Raw genomic sequence first — 22,486 nt, 5'->3', positions numbered from 1 at the left:
TATAGTGGACTATAGAAGGAACAGATCAGACATCCAGCTCTTGGTTATCAATGGAGACCAAGTGGAGCAAGTGATCAGGATTAAGTTTCTGGGTGTTACCCTAAAAGAGGACCTGACCTGGGGGGCTCACATTGCAGCCCTGGTCAAAAGGGCCCAGCAGAGATTATACTATCTGAGGCTTCTCAGGAAACAACAATGGAATGAAAAACTGCTGGTGACCCTCTACCGCTGCACCACAGAGAGTATCTTAACACCTCTGTATGGTTTGCCAATTGCACAGCGGCAGATAGGACAGCACTCCGGAGGGTTAATGTCTTTGCCCAGAGGATCATGGGTTGCCCTCTCCCCTCTTTGGAAGAGCTTTAGAGCTCCCACTGCCTTCAAAAAGTTCAAAACATTCTCAAAGATCCATCTCATCCTGTGCACCCCTTGTTTTGAACTATTACCATCTGGCAGATGGTACAGAATAATAAAAACAAGGACAAATAGGCTGAAAAACAGCTTCTATCCCAGGGCAGTGACTCTATTGAATTCTACTGTATAATAGTGCAATATTAAGGCAATATCAGGGGTTTTCAATTCAATTGTATAGAATGTGAAGGACGTTTGTTTGTGTTTATTTTCATAGTCATAACTTTTGTACACTGAAGACGGCATTTAATCTCGTTGTATGAGGTGCAATGACAATAAAGCGAAGCAAAGGTGAAGAACAAGGGGCAGCCCTTCTTCAAGCGGCCCAATCAAGACCGGTTGTCTTCCACCACTGGGGGGGACGGGGGACGACGGTTGGTCAACAAACAACGCTTTTTCGAAGTTTTCTCCCCCCGACCCCCAGCATTAAGAGGCTTATTTCCAGAAACTCCAGCGGTGTCTCAGCTGCTTTGCCTGGAAACCCTCTCAGGGGTTCACTGAGAGGCAGCCTGGCTCTCCATCTCTTTCTCAGGTCCAGGCCGGGGATTCTGGGAGGGCAAAGAGGGGCGGCTGGTGGGGGTGGAATCCAACCAAGGAGGGTACCTGGCCGGCCTTCCTCCTGGCTCCTTCCCGAGAGTCGGGCTCTCCCCCGGGGTCTCCCCCTGGGCCCAGGGGCCCTTCCGCGCAACGACCCCCAGCCAGACGCTGGTCCGGAGAGCGGGGAGGGCTGTACGGTCCTCCGAGGCCATAGGGATGGGGGGAGTAGGGCAGAACGGCCGCGCGGGCTCTTTAAGGCCTGCCCGGCTCTAAGATGGCGGCCGGGCCCGGCCCAGAGGGGACGCGGCGCCCGGCCCCGAGATGGCGCGCCCGGCTTCGTGCGTGACGCGCCGTGCGCCGTGCGCGCCCCGCCCCTGCCGCCGCCGCCTGAGCCCTCCGCCGCCTGACCCGCCGGCCCGGTTGCGGCGCTGCCCCCTCCCCGCTCCGCCCGCCGGGAGAGGCGCCATGGCGGGCCGGGTGAGCGGCGCGCCGGCCCCGGGGCTGCCGGCGTCCGGGGCGGCGGGCGCGGGGCCGGCGGCGGCGGCGGCGGCGGGCAAGGAGAAGGAGAAGCGCTCGCTGGGGAAGCGGCTGCTGTTCCGCGGGCGCGGCACGGGGGCTCCTCGCTGGGCGGGCTGGTGAGCCGCGTGCTGCGGACGCTCTCCACGCTCTCGCACCTGGGCGGCGAGCACGGGAGCCCCGCCGCCCCGCCGGCTCCCCAGCAGCAGCCGCCGCCGCCGCCGCCGGCCCCGCCGGAGGAGCAGCCGGGGCCCCCGTCGTCGCCGGCGCCCCCGTCGGCCCTCCGCCCTGCTGCCCCTCGGCCGTGGCGGCGCTGGTGCCCGGCGTGTCGGGGCTGCGCAACCACGGGAACACGTGCTTCATGAACGCCGTGCTGCAGTGCCTGAGCAACACGGAGCCGCTGGCCGAGTTCCTGGCGCTGGAGCATTTCCGCGGAGCTCCGCCGGCCCCGCGCCGCCCCCGCCGGAGCCGAGCCGGAGCCCCGCGCCGGGGAGGTGACGGAGCAGCTGGCGGAGCTGGTGCGCGCCCTCTGGACCCTCCAGTACACGCCGCAGCACAGCCGCGAGTTCAAGGTGAGCCCGCCGAGCCCCGTCCGGCGCTTGCCCGGCCCCCGCAGTGCGGAGAGCGGCGCCCGCCCTTCCCAGGCGCCGCCGCCGCCGCCGCCGCCGCCTCTGCGGCTCCCGCCCCGCCTCGCCGCCGCGGGGGGAAAGTCCGCCTCTGGCTTGCGGCTGCCGAGAAGAGCCTGGGCGTGGAGCAGCTGGGCGGCTTGCGGGAGACGCTTCGCTGCCGGACTAGGAGGGCTTGATGGGTGCAGGGAGTGCGGGGAGGTGGAAGCCTAGAAGTGCGATTGGACCCACGAGGAGGACTTGGTCTCCGGTGTCCCCAAAAGCCTTTGGCGCCCTCGGGGTGCTTCTCTCCTTGCTGCATCCTTCATGGGGCTGTTAATCCCGGCTTCTCTGCCTGTTGGTAGCTGGCAAGGAGGCTCCTGGTCTTGGTGTTGCCTTTTGAGGTTTTGTATATTGTCTCTGCTGAGTAGCAGCATCAAAGTGTTGCTCATCGCTGTGGCGGCTGGATTGGTCCAAGTGTCTCCCTTGTGTCCTTCGCACAGCCTGGCTCTGTGCCTCCCTTCCATCCTTCGAGGGGGCTTTCCTGCACTTCCTGTGGTTTCTTTCATGGAGGAGCCCACCATCGGCTGAAAGGGGTCCCCGTCTGGTTCTGGTGCTCTGACTTTCTGTGAGGCTGCCCTTGTGCAAAGATGGGCCAAGTTGCCAGGCCGCAGGAGGAGAAGATAGATGTCCTCTGGGCGCCTTTGAATCGAGAGAGGCCATCCGGGTCCCTGGGTTGGACCCCTTCTTTGGGGCGGGAATCGCAGGCAAAACAATCCCAAGAATGTCTGCCCAAATAAGGGGAGCCTCTCCCACCCCCTCCCCTCTGTTTCGAGCGCAGGATACAGAAAACAGATTTTTCTGACAGAACTTTAGAAAAAGCTTCCTGACAGCTCTTGCATTAGTATGTTTTTTGAGAGATTTCAGCCAATTTCACATCTGCAATCTTCAGTTTTTACCAGGTTTTTTGGTCTTTTGCCCCTGAGATTTCTCAAGGCATCCTGAAATTTCACAAGGTTTGGCAGTCTTTTGTGTAACGAACTGGCAAAAGGGGTGCCATCTTATTGTGCCACAAATTGTGCCCCTTTGGTGTGTCATTGGTGTGAGGTTACAATACATGCAGAAAAGGATGAGGCTTCTATTGATTGTGATGCTACTGGGATCAGTCAGGCTCCCAAGAGACCCCTGAGGTCCTGTGAGGTTTGAAGCTTGGAAAACGGTAGGGCATTGCAGGTGCCTCCCTGGCTGGCAAGAGAGTTTTCAGGCAGCAGCCAGTGAAAAACAAGCACATCTGGCTGATGTACAAACCGAGGAGAAGTGGAAACAGGCCAGCTTGCCTGACAGAGGGGTGTAGCCATGTCTGAACACTGTAATGAGGAATTTTCTGACAGAACAATCAACCCAGGGAACAGAAGTGGCCTTCGGAAGTTGTGGGAGCTTCATCACTGGAGGCTTTCAAGAAGAGACTGGGCTGCCACCTGTCAGAAATGGAGAAGGGTCTTCCACTTGGGCTAGATGAACTACAAGGTCCCTTCCAACTCTGATTATCTGTTCTGGTATACTCTGGTATACTAGTACACTTGTCATTTAATTCCTGGATCACTTGTGGGCTCTGTTGAGTGGTTTAGTTGAAGAAGGCGGGCGTTTTAGAAGATCATTGAGTGAGCCAAGCTGTGCATTGAGTGAGCATTATGGGCTATGCAGACAGGAATGAACATGAATGCAGGTCCACAGACCTCCATATAATGGGGTTCACGCAATACATATCAGGTTTCTTGGGTTTCTTATGCCAATGGCAAGATTAGGGGCAGACCTGCTGTTGGGGTCCGTATAAAGGCAGTGCCTTATGGAATTGGCAGTGCCTTATGGAATTGGCCTTATGTTAGAGGTCTGGATAGGATGGAGAGAGTTCTGTGGGGTCAAGAAGCCCCTGACACATCCCAGTGCCACTCTGAATTGGGCTTGGGCATTCATGCAGCAATGGTGAAATAGTGGAGCTCTACCGCTATGGGTCTCCCTGTGAGTAGTGGTTTTCCTTGTTCCCATTGCAGCTCCTGCCTGATCTTCAGAAAGAGTCCCAAGGAGAGATTGTCCTCAGCATGATCCTCCTTCCCTTAAGTTCATAGAGTAGAGCAAGATAGTGGGATGTTGTGGCATTCAGCTGGAGGCCTTTGGTTTCAAAAGAGGGGAACTGCTAGCACTTTGGAAGATAGGCCCAAGAGAAACTTGAACACTGGGCCCTATACAACAAAATCAAATTCAGTGGTGATAAAAGAAGGTTTGCATTTAGAGGAGAAAAACCAAATTCACCAGTATATATATATATATATATTCCGTAATAGGTGGGACCTGGCTCAAGTAGCAATTGCGAGAGGATCTCGGAGTCCTAGTGGCCAGTCAGTTAAGTGTGAGCCAGCAGTGTGCTACAGCTGCCATGAAGGCTAATGCAGTCCTGGGCTGCATCAACAGAGGGATAGCATAAGGATCACATGAAGTAATGTTAGTGCTGCTTTGTACTGCACTGCTAAGACCACATTTGGAATAATATGTCCAGATGTTCAGGTTTTAGAAAGGGTGCAGAGAAGAGCAACAAAGACGATTAGGTGGAAGCTAAGCCATATGATGAACAGTTCCAGGAACTGGGAATGCCTAATCTAATGAAGAGAAGGATTAGGGGTGACATAATAGAAGTCTCTCAATATTTGAGGGGGTGATACGAGGTGCACCTATTCTCCAAAGCGGGTTGCCAACCTTTTGGACCTCAGGGACCACCAAACTCATAATTTTAAATCCTACAGACCAGAGACCCTGGGAAAACCCCCCCCAAAAGTCTGCAGGAAAATTCCCCACCCCGTTTTCCTACCGATCGATCGTTCTTTGTTTGGGATCGTAGGATACTGTCTCCAGCTCCATTCTCAGGGGGAGAGAGAGAGAGACTTTTGGCTTCATGCAAGGAAAGCAGCAGAAGCTGCAGAAGTCTTTCTTTCTCTCCCCCAAACTCCGACAGAAATGAGTCTTTGCCGGCACAGCCTCTTGGAGCAGGAGGCCTTGCAGGGTCCCAAAGACTCGTTTCTGGTGGAGTTTGGGAGAGAGAAAAAAGACTTTGGCTGCTTTCCTTGCGTGCAGCCAAAAGCAGAAGAGGAAAGAAGCGGAGAGAATTAGCCCAGTGGCCAGGCCAGGCGCGTGGGGCAAGTTCCCCGTCCGCCCTTTCCCCCCTCCCCTCACTACCTCGTGTTGTTCGCAATGCAAGCGACGCAAGCCTTGTGTTCCCGCCAGCCTGGATTAATTGCTTTGGGGATAACAATTATCTGCGGACCACCAAAATTTTCTCGTGGACCACCAGTGGTCCCCGGCCACCCCAAAGCACCTGAGGGCAGGGCAAGAAGTAGCGGATGGAAGCTTATCAAAGAGAAATCCAAGCTAGAATTAAGGAGAAATTTCCTGACACTGGGAACAATTCATCAGTGAAAAGGCTGGTCTCCAGAGGTTGTGGGGGCTCCATCCCTGGAGGCTTTTAAGAAGAGACTGGACAGCCATTTGTCTGCAGTGGTACAGGGCCTCCTGCAGGGGGTTGGACTAGAAGACCTCCAAGGTCCCTTCCAGCTCTGTTATTCTTTTATTCTGTTAAAAGCAGGGGCTGGTCTTATGCAGGGATTCAGAACTATTTTGCTTGCTTCATAAAAGACTCTTAACAGCGTCATTGAAAATGGTTTATCTTTGCACAGTTCACATTGGTTCAGTTAGTGGTTGGTCACTTCTTTTTGTGTCATTGGGTGCTGAGTTTGGCTGTGGGTGAGTGGGCTACGGTTTTTTAGGGTGTTGTGAGGGTCTGTAGGTGGAATAGTTGGGCAATGAATTTGGGGATCCTTCAGATTGGGCGACTTTGGACGGCTTTGGTTGGTATCCCTTACCAGGCCTTCGGGAGACCTGGGCAGAAATGTTTTGAATGTGGCATCGAGGTCCAAGGATGGGCAGGGTGTAGCAGCTGTATTTGGGGACATTTCCAGGCACTGCTTTGTGGGCGACGGGTTGTGAGAAACTATTTATAGGCTGGGCGTTAGGAGTCAACAATCCCCATTGATTTTATTGACCCAGCCTCAATGCTGTGTAACAACCTCCCAGGCTGTCTCCTGGGCTGCCTCGGTGGGCACTGGAGTCCCCCAGACTTATGGTCTTCAACCCCAACCAGCTTTCGACGTGCTGGGCAAGGTCATCCGAAGACACAGGGTGAGGCGTCATTGCCTCCTCTCCAAGAAGTGTCAGCTCCTCCAGCAGAGAAACTGAGGCAGGCAGTTCCCATGAACAGCTAATGTCCAACTGAACTTCACTCATTTCTACCCTCTATTAACTCCCCATTCCATTTGTGGTAGCCAGGGATCCCACCCCCTTCTCTTCTCTTGGGCGCTTCCCTTTCTTACTGGTTCTGCATAGGCCCATTGGAACATAGTTCCTCTGGGGGGAGATGAGCAAAGCCAACGAGAGTTATAGATAGATACAGATAGACACCGCTCCCCTGGGAGACACTGCAACCGTCATAAATATGAATCGGTCGTCAAGCATCCAAATGTAAATCACGTGACTAATGAGGATGCTGCAACGGTCACAAGTGTGAAAAATGGTCACTTTTTTCAGTGCTTTTTGTAACTTTGAACAGTCACTAAGCAAACTCTCGTAAGTTGAGGATTGCCTGTACTGGATCCTTCCTTCCAGGTCAGTGGGGAGAGGGATCTGGGGGTACAAATGAAAGGATAGGCCTGGGAATAATAACTGCCCTTATTGAAGAAATAGGCTTAGAATAATTTTAAGGTTGTGATAGGCTAGTATTGGTGGAATATAGAGATTTATAGAAATAAATGAATCTTTAAAAAATCATTTATTAGTCATCGTCATGCTCCTATGCTATGGTATGTGCTGTCCTATTTCTTCCCCATGTGTCATTGCTTAGTGGTGGCTGTAAAACAAAGGGAGAATAAAGGAGAAAACGCTGTAATGAGGAGAAGGAGAAGTCACAGCAATACCCTTAAAGTCGAAGCATCATTTTGATCTGTCTAGAACTATTCAAGCAGATGGATGGCTTAGAAACTGGAAATATAAATAAATTAAAGATAACTAAATAACTAAAGAAGTGGGAGGAAGATCTGGGAAGAAGCAAGAAAACTCAGGTTGGCAGCTTCAAGGTGCATTAGTCTCTGGATGTCATCCTTGCCCTGAAAACGGAAATGTCACGATTGCTCAGTCTGCCACTTTCTCCATATCTCATGATTTTGTGTAACGTATCACCCGAAGAAGTTAAAAAGACAACCCACGTATGTGGCTTGACCATACATGACAAGCAATTTAAAGTGGAACGAATAAAAATATTCCTCAAATATATAAAAATTGTATACAACTTTACAAAGTTGGTTCTGAAGAACTAGTGTTATCTCAGTTTCTGTGTCTCGGAGAAGCCACAAGAAAGAAGTCAACATCATCTGATGAAAAATGCTTCCTGACACAGAGGTCGCTTTGCGTGCCATTGACCAAACTGGATCTAGAAGGATCCTCAACTGATGGGTTTCGCAGAGAAGCAGTTCCCTCTCTGGGACAGTCTGAGTCCAGTCGCAAGAGATGTTTAGCTGGCACAAATACTTTGCATTTAAGTCAAATGAGGCTGAACTGGTGTATCATCATCATCATCATCATCATCATCTTTTAATGACCCCATAATCCCTTGTGGGGTGGAGTCTGGACAACTGAATGGAGTTATCAGAGTGTTCACTGGCCGGATGCCCTTCCTGTCGCCAGTGCTGAGTTTTGTTCAGCGGATGTACTCATTGTGCCCAGAGAGAAATATCTGCCTCTATCTAGGATCGAACTCACAGCCTCCTGATTGTGAGGCAAAACCTCCACCTCTAGGCTACCGTACCACACCCCAATGCTGAACTGGTGTATGAAACTGGCGATTAGCTGGGTGAAACGTGATAGTGGGAAGATGAAGGTTTCTCCCCAGTTTGTTTTTCTGCTCCAATAGTTGAGAACTGGGCCTCTCAAAAGCTGTTGATGTCAGTCAGGCATGATATCTTTGCGAAATGACTGGACAAGGAGTGGAACTTAGTTTGGGGCAGTGGCTCCGATCCTTCTTGGAAAAGTTAATTCCGGAAGATATTCCTGGGGTTATTTAGACATGGTGGCCTAAATGGCACTAGGGTGGTTTGGTCTAGTGACCACCGATATCCTCAGGAGAGACTCTGTGCGTCCATCCAGCACCAGGGATGCATTGGACGTGTCTCTGTGAGTGGACTTGTTTGGCAGGAACCTCCTTCCTACCAAGTTGAACAAGCATGATGCCCATCGGTCTGGTTGGTTTTATTTTTAGTTCATCTGCAGTGCCTCTATGGTATTGTGTGTCATCATACAGCCTTGGGGTACAATTGTAGAAAAGAGAGCAGGTTTTTTTTTAGAAAGTTGTTAAGTGTCCATCTGTGTGGCACCTCTTACAGAGAAGATGAGAGAAGGCTGACTCCGCTGGGATGGACACGTCCAGAGAGCAGCACCTTCCACCGTGGCCCAGACAGCCTACCAACTAGAAGTCAATGGCCAGCAATCTCATGGGTGTCCAAGACAGAGATGGCAAGACACCATCAACAAAGACATGCAAACCGTGGGCCTAAGCCCCAGAGATATAGTTGACTGTTGCAAAGTGGGCATTCAATGATCCGAAAAGTGGACCCTGCACCTGTGGGAATATGCTAGGACAGTGGTGGCTAACCTTTTTGGGCTCCTGTGCCCAAAATTGCATGCGCGTCAGCGCCCACACACTTGCATGCCAGCACCCAGAATGCAGTGAGTGCCCCCTCCCCACATCCCCTGCAGTGCGCATGCAATCCCCCCTGTCACCCCATTACCTGCCCTGCACCTCACAGCTGATTTTTTTGGATGGTTTGAGGCCTTTTTCGGCCTCCCAGAGGCTTGGAAAAAGCCTCTGCAAGGTCTTTCAGGCTGAATTATAGGTCTGTTTCATCACTTCCGGTATTACAGGAAGTGATGAAATGGGCCTATCATTCGTCCTGAAAAGCCTTACCTCTGGAAGGCTGAAAAAGGCCTCAAACCAACTGAAAAAAATCAGCTGTGAGGCGCGCACATGTGCAGTGAGGCAAGTTTGCTTGTGGCTTGCGTGCCAGCACAAATGGTTCTGCGTGACACTTGTGGCATGTGTGCCATAGGTTCGCCATCTCGGCGCTAGGAAGAAGAAGTAGTTAAGTGTCCATCATAGAGTGTCGGATACTGATCTTCTCCCCGTGTCCTTGTCTGAGCAGATTCTCTAGGAAGGGACTGCATGTGATCCTTTGGAAGAGGCCTTAAGCAGCATGAAGAGGAAACTGTTTGAGAGAAGAACACAGTTGTTCTGTCCCCTCAAGCCAATTACAGTAGCTAAATCGCTGCTCCTTCAGAAATTTAATCCATCTTGAAGTTCCCACTGGTGAATCAAAGCTTAAGTGGAGAAATGTACATTTGCAGCACGCTTTGTCCACATTCTCAGTTGTTGTAAACTGAAAATTCAATGAAATGTAACACAACCCAGACCTTGGAGGCCTCCGGGGCCTTATCTCCACATCTACGTTGACCTCCTTTCTTCCCGCCCTTGAGAGGGAAGGACTTTCTGTCAGTTTGCCACTCTTCAGCAGCAGGGCGGGGAGCTGTTGGCTGCTGTCACAAGATGTAAACCAACACTCAGAAACTGTAAAAAAGAGAGTGGAGGAGGAAGAGGTGGTGGTGTTAGATATTTTGTTTGCTGGAGGTGTTTTCTGGAGGCAGCACAAGATTTAGCAGTAACGGTAGGTCTCTGGCTCTCCCACGTCCCCCATTGCACCTTGCAAATCCCTGGCTCTGGTGTTGCATCTCAGCATGTAGGGAGGGATGGAGAAGAAGGGCTTGGCCTGGGTGCAACCCGGGTACAGTCCACAGTACCTAGGAAGCAAGTGTTCCCCCGAGCTGAGAGCTGAAAAGGGCACGCCTAGGAAATGAACATGGGTGAAATCTCCAAGGAAGCCCAGGAACATAAGAGCTGGAAGAAGGAAGTCAGGAAGGCTAAAGTAGAAAACAAACTTAGCTTGCAAGAAAAGCTAAAGGCAACAAGAGGCCTTTTTGGCTATACTGATAGAAGGAGAGAGGGAGGGAGGGGGGGAGAGAGGGAGGAAGGGCCCTTTTTTGGAAGGAAAGCTGTTCCTGTCCACTCAGAAGATCAGCCGATCTGGGTAATTGCAGACTCCTGCCCTAGGTGCTTGTTTGGGGCAGAAGCTGGAACAGATAATTGAGTCATCAGTCTTGGCAGCCTTTCTCTGAAGGTGTTCCCTGGGCCTTTTAAACTTTGCAGTTGTTCCTTTTAACTAGGTTGTTATCTGGCTTTTAGCTTTGTTTTTAACTAGAGCTTTTATATCATTTTACTGTTCTGCCTGTAAAATGTCCAGAGATATGGAAGTGTGATGAACAGTATAGAAATGTGGCAAATAAATAAATAAATTTAGCCATGCTAAATGCTAAAGACAAGGCTTGGCAGAATTAAGCCATGTCAAACTGACCTAATCTACATTTATGACGGGGGATCATTTTAGTTGACCAGGGAAAAAGGCCACGATCGGCAAGGGGCTTGTTTCCCCTGAGATTCTGATGGAGACAACGGCCACCCTGGGCTGCCATCAAGTGGGCACTTGGCAAAGGTAGGCTGGTGGCATCAGGTTGAAGAGAAATGTGAGGCATTGCAGGCTCCGTTCTGCATACGTTGGAAATGACCTGTCTGAGGGGTTAGAAAATACAGCTTTTTGATTTGCGGTGATACAAAGATTGGGGAAGCTAATGGGCAACTTCTCAGAGGGCAGAATCAAGTTTCAGGGGGATCTTGACAAGCTGGAACAATGGGCAGAAAGCAGCAAGACGAATTCTGTCAGAGACGGGTGTCTTGCCTTTGGGTGGGGGAGATGAAGGGAAAGGGGCGGGGGGGGCGGGGGGGAGCCCAACGTGAGTGGCAGTAGATGCAGAAAGGAATTCAGGGCGAACATGAACCAAGGGTGGGGGGTGCAGCTGCAAAACAAACAAGAAAAACAAAACAAAACAAAAACAGCCCCACCCACCCCCAGACCCTAGGCCACAACAACAGAACAATCTAATGCCAAAATTAAGAGGAGCCTTTGTTCCTCTCCATCCTGCATTAATCAGAATTCACACACGGGATTCAGCTCTGGACCTTCAGCTCTTGGGAAGGACCCTGACCAACTGGAGCAAACTGGTAAGAGGTCTGGAAGGAGAAAAACCAGTGAGGAACCGTTGGGGAATGATTGGGTTTAATCAGAAGATAATATTTCAGGGTGACACAGTAGCTGCTTCCAAATGGACGCAGAGTTGTTCAGAGGTGCTTTAGAAGGTGGGGCATGAAATGGTGGTCTAAATGGCAAGGACACGGATTTGGTTGGACATAAAACCCGAATCCACACATAAGGCCTGTTCCACGGTGGCAATAGCAATAAGACATACATCATTCCACAGTGCTTCACAGCCCTCTCTAAGCGGTTTACAGAGTCAGCCTCTTCTCCCAACAATCTGGGTCCTCATTTTACCCACCTCGGAAGGATGGGAGTCCACCTTGAACTGTTGAGGATCGAACTGCTGACAGTGAGCAGAGTCAGCCTGCAATACTGCATTCAAACCACTGCGCCACCAGGGCTGCCCAAGGAAGTGGTGGACTCTCTTGGCTGGAAGGATGGACTTGGTGCCCATGTGTCCATCGTATAATATGTGTGGTGGGGGGCGTTCTTGCAGTGGGTAGAGGGTTGACATGGATGATTCCCACAATCTCTCCCAACTCTTAGATTCTGTGATGCTCTGAACTAGGCAGGACAGTCTGGCTCTGGTGGGACATTTGCATCCCTTTTCTGGCCTGAGAACATTGTAAGTTCTGACAATACCGTTTGTGTGCCAAGTGCCAACCCCAAAGGTTACTTATATAGCTGTTAAAATGCAGGGGGGCACTATGACATTGCTCTCCAAGGTAGTAGCAGCATATTGTGTGCGTTTTTGTTCTGCTTATTAAACGTAAATCTGTGGCTTTGGTTAGCAGCAGAGTGGCACCTATCTTCTTAGCCTCCCCTTCTGTGCCTGTTCATTTTAAGGTCTTGTAAAATGTCCCCTCGGGGTCTTTGGGTCTGGGGTCTTTCAGCCATTCCTCCCACAGTGAGTCCATGAGGGTTTCCCGGGAGCTCTTGGAAAAAGGCTCGGTAGAAAGTGGGAAACCAACATGAGAGAGAGGAGCATGGACGGGGTGGGGAGAGACCATATGCCTTGCATCCTCCTCTTAAGCCTTCATCCTCCCTCCTCCAACCCTCCCCCCGGCTGAAAGGCCTTTCTGGGCCAAAGCCAGCCATTATGACCATCCTCAATGCTTGCTAAAGAAAAGCTCTTCAGCGCTTGAGAAGAGCGTTTTGTTTCCAGAACCTAAAAAAAGGTTCTGGATATTCTTAACAGTTTCTGACCCTGTTTAGGCTGGCGTGTCAACAGCTTCTCCCTTTGAAAATCAAGTGCTGCCTGGTTCATAACCAGGCGGGTTATATTTATCCTGATGCGGCAGCTCAGTGCGGAAGGAAGGCTGCTGTGGGAGGGTTTCGGGAGCCTGGAGCAGACGCAGCCAGACCTTCATCGAGGATGGGAGCTTTCTCAGCCTTTGTGTCCCTAGAAAACCCTTCTGCATTCGGTAGGGTGTGTGTGCTGCCTCTCTCCAGCCACCATGGGGAGAGAAGGCCAGGACAATCTCAGCCTAGTGCAGGAGTCTCCAACCTTGGCCGCTTTAAGACTTGTGGACTTCAACTCCCAGAATTCCTCAAGCAGCAAAACTTGTGGAGTTGAAGTCCACAAGTCTTAAAGTAGCCAAGGTTGGAGACTCCTGGTCTAGTGGACTTAATGCTTAAGAAAACAGCTAAGAAAGGCACTTCTACAGTGGATCTGGGGTCCAGGACTCTTCAGTATCTTCATAAATGGCTTAGATGAGGGAATAGAAGGGGAACTCATCAAATTTCCAGGAAGCAAGATTTGACACCTGGGCGGGAAAAACCAAAGGTACAAGTACAGATAAGGTGAGACCTGGTTCAAAAGCCGTAACTGACTAGTTGCTCTACTCAGCGGACAAAGGGTGGAGAAGATGGTTTGTTTTCAGAAGAAAAAGGTGGATTTCTCTTCCTCTTCCTCTCAGTTTCAAGGTCTCGCCTTCTCTGGCTGCTCAGATTGGGGCCCCCAGGGCCTTTCTCTTTCCCATAATAACCTCCCCCTTCACCTTCCACCTAATCACTCCAAATGACAGCACTGTCATTACTCCAGAGATGCCCCATTTTGAGAGCAGCAGTCAAGAAAGCCCCAACTCTCTAACCATGTTTAAAAATGCCAACATTGGCAGATGTCCATTACAAGCCAGGAGGCCTGCGTGAACTTCCCTTTTACCTGAAGGCGATTCCGTTGGATCTCTGCTGCTTCAAACGGAATGATATTGGCACCAGATCTTTCAGCCAATCTGAAGGATCCGATCCAATCGGATCCAAACTCTGGATTCGTTGGCAGCTCTTTGAAGACGATTCAGAATTGCAGTGGACTTTCTGGTTGCAGGCAGTTGTGGCTTTGTCCTCACAGCTTTCCTGCCATATGTGGATGAAGCTGAAGGGAAGGTGGCGTGGTGAGAAGGGCCTTGGGGTGCTGGAAGGCCTCGTTGGCAACTGGGATCTCAGTGTTGGGTGCTGTTTGCGTCTCACTCTTCTGCCACTGTTTTTTTCAGACAGATTCACCAGAGGGAACTCTGGATTCTCTAGTAATGATTTTCTGAATGGGGGAGTGGATTATGGGTGGGGCATCTTTCTGATGCTCAGAGTCCTTCATGTCTCCACTTTGCTTTACTTCTCGTCAGCGTCCCTCTGGTTCCATGGGAGGCCTGGCAGCAGGAAAGAGCCATGTTTGGGGCCCGGGTGAGCAGCCCAGCCTCTTCTCCAGACACCCCATGGGGCCCTGAGCAGATGGGACTGCGATTGGCAAGGCACAGAGTTTTGTGGTGAGGAGGTTGCTGTGCAAGAGGGACTCTCTGGCAGAAGAAATGGCCAACACCAGGCAATGTGGCCCCCGCCAGATGTTTCCATGCCAAGTTGGTCCTAAGGCATTTGCTGGCAGCTATAACGCCTCCAGAGGAGTCTCTCTGTTGCTGGTGTCTCCTGGTAGGGCTGCTTAAGGAGGTGGTAGCTGGGTCCTGCACTTGGTTGTGTATCACACTGTGTGATGACCCGGGGTGTGGCACAAAGGCAACACAGTCAGGTAATCAGTAGGCGTCCCTTTATTAGCTCCAACTTTGCCCCCAATGTCCTGGTTACCTTCTGGGCTGGAGAAAAACTCTCCCAGGAACAGCCTTTGGCTGCAGAGATTCAAGTCCAAAACATGGTCAACAAAAAGTGTAACTATAAGTCCAAGCAAGGCAAGATAAGGTAATTAGTCCGGCAGGGCAGGAGAAGGAATTCCAGATGTGAAGGCATGGCAATAACTTAACAAGGTTGGGAGGATGTTAAGAATGCATATAACTAAAGTCAACACAAGATAAACTCAAGTTTGCTCACAGCAGCTGCCGCACTCATCATTCATCTCTTTTAAACTCTCTTCCCAGCTGTGGCTCATGAAGGGAATCAGGCCCCTTTCCTTCCCCGTAAACTACGTTGCTCCCTTCTCCGTTCCTCCCTGCATGCTCGAGGATGAAGAGGGGGTGGGCCTGGGCCTTCCTCTGAACTCCCTCTCCCTTGTTCTCCCTCTTCCCTGCTCTGCCCAGCTGGACTTTGTCCTTCCCCAGTTTCCTCCACAGCCAATGGAGCCACACTCCCACTTCCTGTCAGCTGTTTGTCTTCCTCCTAGGATTCAGACTCTGGCGGGGCATGACACACCAGCAGAAGATCTTGGCTTGAACTTGGGAGCCTTGTTTAAAACACCAGAAATCTGTTCTCAGCAAGTGCAAGATGCCGTATTTGGCTTTTCCTAACTTCATCCTAACTTGTCCTAATTTTCCTGCCTCTCAGTGCCGTCTTCTCATCCTGCTGCACCAGTTGGAGCAAGAGGGGGAAATGCTATTTCTCGGAGGGTGGGTGGGTGGGGGCAGTGAAATGATAGGGAGATGAATAAGCAGCTGGGCAGCTCCTGTGTCCCCTTCCCCAATTAACCTCTGGGAATGGCCTGTTTGATGGCCACCGGCTGACATTTGAGGGTGGGCCGAGTTCCCTTAGATGAGCAGTTGGTGCCCCACGAAGTGGGCAAAGAAAAGCCTCTGGCCAAAGGCCCCTTGCCCTCTTTCAGCCTCTTCCGTTGATTTCTGGGGAGTTGATGAGGGGCACGCTCAGCCCCTCGTCAATCTGCTGCTGGGTTGCGTGAGGGTTTTGCGCACAGCTGCTGTGCGGCTCCCCTTTCTCTACAGTTTGACCTCGCAAAGCAATTTCCCTGTCACATTTGTTTTGATCACGCTAACTTGCACGTTGCAGGGATGTGCTCAAGGGGTGAGTTCACACACGGGGCACACATGCGCACGGCTTCACTTTGTGCCACTGAGCGTGTTCCCCCAAGCGCAGAGCAGGTGAGCCGTGTTCTTCCGTTGCTCCTTGGGCTTTCCGGGGGTCCATCTCCTCCTGGCCGAGGGGCTGCGCTGGGCCTGTCTTTCCTCTGGGAAGCAGGTGAGTCTCCTGCCTGCCAGCCAGCAAAGATTCCCCTCCTTCGGATGACTTTTATTCTTGCCCAACAGCCTCCAGTGTTGCGTATCTTAAAAATGGTCTAAGTTCCTTTTGTTTTCAAATAACTTGCGTGTTTGGTCTAAATGGGAAGGCAGAGCTGAGAACCCCCAGGTTCTTCTAGATCCAACCTAGAACTAAGGAGAAATTTCCTGACAGGGAGATCAATTAACCAGTGGAACAAATTGCTTTCAGAAGTTGTGGGTGCTCCATCACTGCAGGCTTTTAGGAAGAGACAGGTAGATACAGATAATCAGAGTTGGAAGGGACCTTGTGGGTCATCTAGTCCTACCCCCCGCCCAAGCAGGAGACCTACACCCTTTCTGACAGATGGGAGTCCAGTCTCTTCTTGAAAGCCTCCAGTGATGAAGCTCCCACCACTTCAGAAGGCAACTTCTGTTCCAGGGGTTGATTGTTCTCCCAGTCAGGAAATTCCTCCTTATTTCCAGGTTGAATCTCTCCTTGTTCAGCTTCCATCTATGATTCCTTGTCTGGCCTTCTGGGGCTTTGGAGAATAGCTTGACCCCCTCCTCCTCTCTGGGGCTTAATTTAAAAGCTGCCTGTGGCCTCTCCTTTGGGAAGCGGGGGCTGTTTGCACCTCACAGAGGCGCCTTGTCTGGGCTGCTCCCCCAGGAGAGCTTACCTGTCCAAGGCATCCTGGGAGGGGGCTGTCTCATGCCAGCCCCCTTCTCTGCTTGCTCTGCAGGGGGCAAAGCAGGAGGTCTCTCCAGATGCCGGTGGTGGCTTTTATTCCCTTCGCCTGCTTGTAATGGGAGGTGCAGTTTGTGCGCAGTTTTGCGGCTCTTCCTGGGCTGCACGCAGGTCTTAGGCCTTCGTCATCGGTCACCTGTTTGCAGACTCCTCCCCCCCCCACCTGCCCCACCCCCACCTTGGCTTTGTTTGCTGTTTGGTCTGACGAAAACTTCGTCCTAAATTGCAATTTGAGCTTTGCTTCCTGGGGAGTTTTGTGCATTTCTCCTCTGTGGCTTAACTTTTAACAGCACAGATGTGGGTCAGCAGCAGAGGAAGAGGGACGACCAGGCAAGGGACCCTCTGTGGGGGTCCGTGGGGGGAGGCAACTGCCCCCTCCACCTTTCGTGAGCTGACCCTGGAGTTCAGGGCCTTGACATCCATCCTCTTTTGCACTTGGCTGGTTGTGGTGCTCGGATCACACACACACACACACACACACACACACACCAGCACCCCTAACTCAGCTGAGCACCCACGGCTGATGGGCTGGCAGGCTTGGAAAAGGGGTGGGTGGGTGATTTTGGCTATGGTTGCAAGCAGGCAGTCGGAAGCCTTCCAGCCTTATACCTGCAGAGGGAAAAGTGATTGAGAAAAACATTCGGATGTGCAGAGATGAATAGATTAACGCTGGAAATTAAAGAAAGAGTAGAAACTGAATACTATATGATACGGGATTTATTTTATCAATGGTTGGAAAATAAAATGAGTTAAAATTGTATAGATAAATATATAAAGAAAGTAGTTAAGATGGTTATAAAGACAAGAAATATAAGAGGAAATGGCTTACGATTTACAGGTTAAATGTGATTAAAGTTATATTGGTTAAAAATATTAATTATGATTGTTAGCATAAGATATATATACCCAGTCAACACACTGTATGAATGAAAGATGGAATTATTGTAACTATTAAAATTTTTGAAAAACCTTATATATAAACAAAGAGTCTCTCTAGCCCTTGAGCAAGCCAGGATCCACTCTGGGTCCCGCACAGAATCAGGCTTAAAGGCCCTTCAGGAGCCACACACAAGGCACCCCAGCACCATTTCGCATTTGGAAAATAAGAACAAGGGAAGCAGCTTCATAAGGTTTTACAGGTACAGTGGAACCTCAGGTCGCGAACGCTTCTGTTCGCGACCAAATTGGGTTCTGACCAAAAAAATCCACTTGTCAGGACTCTGGCAGTTACTCCAATTAAATCATGAGCCTCGAGCCACACACCCCAAACTTCAGAGGATTTATTAGAAGTTAACATGCCGGCATTAGCCTGGGCGTAGCTGACTCTGAGATACGTAATTCACTGTCACCCTTGACCCTGCTTCCCCCCCCACCCCTCTGGAGGTATCATCCAACGAAACACGTCCATAGCCAAGAGTCATCAATCATGCTCTTCAATTAGATTTTTGCTTGGCAAAAGCTTCAGTCATCTAATCAGTCTCTGAAGAAAATATGAATGGAATGTACTTTCGATTCCACACTGCCGCCTGCTCTTTGAAACTCTCCCCCTTCTTTCTGTTGACAACCATAAAACGTGTATACGAAATATTTTATGAGTTGATATCCACCTGATTTTTGAATCGGGTCACAATTCAAAAATCGGGTGGCGAACAATCCCGGCCATGGCAGATTCCCTTTCGGGGCAGATTTCCCCTTCCGCGCATGTGCAATCCACACAATTTTTTTCCGTGCATGTGCAGTCAGTTGTGCTTCCAGTCACGACCAAATCAGGTTGTGACCTTAGTCCTGGAACAGATTACAGTCACAACCTGAGGTTCCACTGTAGTTCTTAACTTACGACTGCTCACTTAGTGATTATTTGAAGTTACAACCGACCCAAAAAAGGCGATTCATGACCTGGATTTGAAATTCCGACAGTCGGGCCCCTCGGCGGACAGAACTTCAGGCGCTTGGCAACACGGCTGCCTTTTTGTCGGTTTGCAGCATCTGGCGGTCACATGACAACATTTTATGATGGTTTTGCAAAAAAATAGGCCGTTGCAGTTTTGGCGAAGCCATGCCCATACTGAACCATTGGTTCACTTAATGACTGCTCCCAAAATATCCTAAAATCATGTGACTGTCCTGTTTTATGACCATTGTGACGTACGACCGTAATGGGCTGGTTGCATTACTGCCATATGTTGAGGACTCGCCATAGTTCAGTTTAATAATTTAGGGACAGAAATGTTCCTCTGTTTCGGTTTCTCTCGCCTGTCTCTGGCTGCCCTTTCCTGTTGCTGGTTGTGTACTTAAATCCCTTTTTTCCCCCTCTCGGACCTGCCCCCTTATTTTCCCTCTTGAAAATGGCCAGAAGTGTTGTGACCATCTCAGTGGAGCAGGAACTCTTTGCTCGCCAGGCAGGAGCAGAGGAGAAACACTCCCAGTTGTTTTTTTCCTTTAAGTCAGGGTGTCCAACCTTGGCAACTTTAAGACTTGTGGACTTCAACTCCCAGAATTCCTCAGCCAGCAAAGCTGGCTGAGGAATTCTGGGAGTTGAAGTCCACAAGTCTTAAAGTTGCCAAGGTTGGACACCCCTGCTTTAAATGCACCTCTCTTACTGAAATGCTGCAAATGCCTCACAGCGCTAGAAAGGATTCACTCCACAGATTCATAATTAATGAACATGCCATTCTCTCCAAGTGCAAATGCGTTATAAATAAGTTATAATAGTAATGAAACAGACCAGGGGATCGGGGGTGGGTGGGTGGGGGCAGAGCTTTTCTGCCCTGGGGGTGCATGTTGGTGGTGAGAGAAGGGAGGGGTGTAGTTGTCATTGGCATCAAGCTGGTTCCGAAGCCCCATCCTTGCCTTGCCCCACCTCTCAGCGGTTCAGTGTGTTTGCGCGTCTCCTCTTGTTCGGTCCATTGGGACAGGCGGTGAACTGTCAGGCTCAAAAGATCGGGGCCACACATGAAGTTCCAATGAAAGTGATTCATTCCTCAACCTACCTATGCACAAGGATCTACTCAACTAATGGTTAGCGCTGTCTTGGCGCAACGGCATTCAGGAGGGGCTGCTCCATTTGTAGCTACCTAGAGACTCCAGGCTGATTCCTCTTTTGACTCCTCCCCCAGGCTGCCCTTTCTCCCCTCCCCCGTCCTCCTCCGTGAGCTGGTCTTTGCTAAGCCTGGGAACACGCTCAGCCTGGCTCCGAGCTCCCTTTGCTGGCTGGGGAATGCTGGGAGTTGAAGCCCCCCAGGCTTAAAGTGGCCGAGGTTGGAGACGCTGCTCCGGGGGGAGCCTGTCCATTTCCATAACGGTTCAGTTGCGCCAGACCATTCTCCTAAAAGAGGCCTCCTTTGTAGGGGACCCTTGGCGGTGGTTTTGATGGCAGCCAGTCCGGCTTCCTTGCATGGCTGGAGTTGCTGGGCAACAGTCTGGCCACTCGGGGCTGGCGGAGAGAAATGGGCAGCAGCTCTGGAGTCCGCAAGGGGAAACCTGGATTTGTCCTTCTTTTAGCCCTCGGGAGGGGCCTGGACTCCTCCCCCCCCCCCGGTTTGGGTTAGGGTTACGGTCACTCTTCCACCCCTGGAGCACATCTGCCTGTTGGTGGTGGGAAGGGCCAAGGGCTTCCCTGAAAGGCATTCGTGGGGGGCAGCGGGGCAGGTTCTGCAGAAGGGCGGATGCTTTGGCTTGTGCGAATTGCAGGGGAGATGGGGTGGGGGCTTCGTTGCCTTGTCCCTGACTTCACAAGGACTTCTGGTCACTTGGCAATCCATAAAACGGATCGATGGAAAACAGACCGTACAGTTAGGCAGCCATCAGTCCCTCCTGGTGTTTCCAAGGCTAACGGTGGCCTAGATATTGGGAGCTTTTCCATCAACCCTGAAGGTCATCAGAGCGGGAGGGTCATTTGATGGTTTAGGGATCCACGTGGATGGGTCAGAGCCCTTCCCCAAACCCTTGCCTGCTCTCCCCCATCCCAGCCTCATGCCCCCCTCCCCCGCGTTTCAACCCAGGAAGAGAGAACTGGGTTGGTGGGTTGGCCTGAAGGAGGAGGCACAATGATACCTTTTCCAAAAATACCGCTGGATGGTTTCTGGTGGTCTGGAGGGGGTGTCTCACTTTGCCTGTCAGGTGGGAAGCGTCCTGAAAGCGGGGGGTAGGAGTGGGGGCTTGTGTCTCCAGGGTGGGGCTCCTTCCACCTCTGTGCTCTTCCTCCACAGAGCATTGTCTCCAAGAACGCCTTGCAGTTCCGAGGGAGCTCGCAACATGACGCACAGGAGTTCCTGTTGTGGCTGCTGGACCGAGTCCACGAAGATCTCCACAATTTAGTGAAGAACAGTGACGGGAGGGCACCGTTGAAGGTGAGGCCCTCTGGCTCTGGAGCCATTTGCTCCTGGCTTGGCTGCAGAGGAGCCCCGCGTGGAGAGAGAGCGCTGGGAGGGCCAGGAGCTGAATGCCTCCCCTGGGTCGCCTTGGGTCGTTGTGTGCTTTGCAAAGTTCCTTGTTGTGTGTCCTGCTGTGATCACCAAAGGCCTGTACGCCAAGACGAGCTTGCCAGGAGGCTGGCCTTCAGGGGTTCCCGTTTTCCCGGGGTTACGTAGTCTCGGCTTTCATGCCGTCCTGGGGGATCCCGTTGCTGAGTCCCTTCCTGGATCCCCTTTGTTTCAGCCGCCGTTAGAAGAAGACTCCCTGATCGAGGGAAGCCTCTTGCCAGTCAACAGCACTTTCGTTCAGGAACTCTTTCAAGCTCAGTACAGGTAAGGGTTGCCCCTCCCGCTTTCTGCTCACCTGGCTTCGCCCCAAAGAAAGAGCGTTGGGGGACGGGGCGCCTCAGAGCCAGCAAGTAGGGCTGTTCCTGGCCTGCCTTGTCCTTGGTTCAGCTCGCCCACCCTGGGGCTTGCAGGCTGGAAGGCCCCTCGAGCTCTGAGACACAGCGGGGGTGGCCTTGGTTTCCTCAGCCTCCGCTAACTCCCCCGGAAGCCAAGAGGGGCGGCTCTCCTGGCTCTGCCTGCCCTGCACCTAACAGGATGGGATTCTCCTGGGTAGAAAACGCCGGCTTGGTCCTTCCTCTGTGCACCTTTGAATGGTTTGATCTCCTTATTCTTTGGGTTTGGCATTTACTTCCCTTCCACTGTCAGAGGTTCATTGTGTTTGCAGCAGAAATTCAAATCCAGAAAGCACACACATCAGGTGACTGATTCAGCAGCGTTCATTAACTTCTTTATATATAGATAATAACACATGAAGTAAAGTTTACAATACCAACGTAGGTTCTTCCAACATGGTAGAGAGTTACAGGCAAAAACACAAGCAGAGGAGAGAACCGCAGAAAACAGTTTCAGTTTTGATTCAGAGTTGCAGACTAGAATACAGCTTCAGAACTCAGAGCTTAGGCTCCTTCCAGTTTCAGTTTCCAAACAGTCCTCATTGGCTGACCTTGTTGCCATGCCTCTTCCAGTTCATGAATATTCTGACAAATCGAGCTTCTGGCCAAAGGTAATGGTGGGGCAGGAGTGGTTCTGGCCAGCCCCCCCCCCATCCCCTCTCTGGCCTTAAAAGAGGCTTTTCCTGTCCCCAGGTCATCCTTGACATGTCCTCATTGCCAGAAGCAGAGCAACACCTTCGACCCTTTCCTCTGCATTTCTCTGCCGATCCCGCTGCCTCACACACGGTACGTCTGCAGGGCCGAGATCAACCGGCGGTGCCTACAAACAAGGCGGGAGAAGCCCAGCAGGAGCAGCTCTGGGGGTACTGAGGAGAGGGAGCTGGGTGGTCAGAGGGATGCGACCCTCTCAGCCGCCTGTTGTCAGGATTCTGGCAGTTGCCCCAATTAAATCATGAGTCTCGAGCCAAACTTCCAAAACTTGAAAAGGATTTATTGGGAGTTAAGATGTCCAGCACTGCCTGGGTGGAGCCGACTCTGAGACAAATAATTCATTGTCACCCTTGACCCTGGTT

General features: G+C 51.4%; 1 protein-coding gene across 1 annotated transcript in view; it reads left to right on the top strand.

The window, feature by feature from the left end:
- Nucleotides 1-1,335: 1,335 nt before the first annotated feature.
- Nucleotides 1,336-22,486, top strand: part of USP31 (ubiquitin specific peptidase 31) — a 34,783-nt gene continuing 13,632 nt past the window's right edge. The window contains 7 exon segments of the mRNA XM_087973087.1: nt 1,336-1,555; nt 1,558-1,748; nt 1,751-1,918; nt 1,920-2,036; nt 20,749-20,889; nt 21,197-21,285; nt 22,107-22,199. Coding sequence (XP_087829213.1) covers nt 1,414-1,555; nt 1,558-1,748; nt 1,751-1,918; nt 1,920-2,036; nt 20,749-20,889; nt 21,197-21,285; nt 22,107-22,199 — 941 coding nt within the window. The 5' untranslated portion in view covers nt 1,336-1,413.

Source organism: Notechis scutatus, chromosome 12, assembly GCF_049901735.1.
Source record: "Notechis scutatus isolate UNSWTSFEM ecotype Mainland chromosome 12, rNotScu1.2, whole genome shotgun sequence".
Lineage (NCBI taxonomy): Eukaryota > Metazoa > Chordata > Lepidosauria > Squamata > Elapidae > Notechis > Notechis scutatus.
Note: the sequence above shows the minus strand (reverse complement) of the source record. Positions and strands in the feature narration are given on the sequence as shown.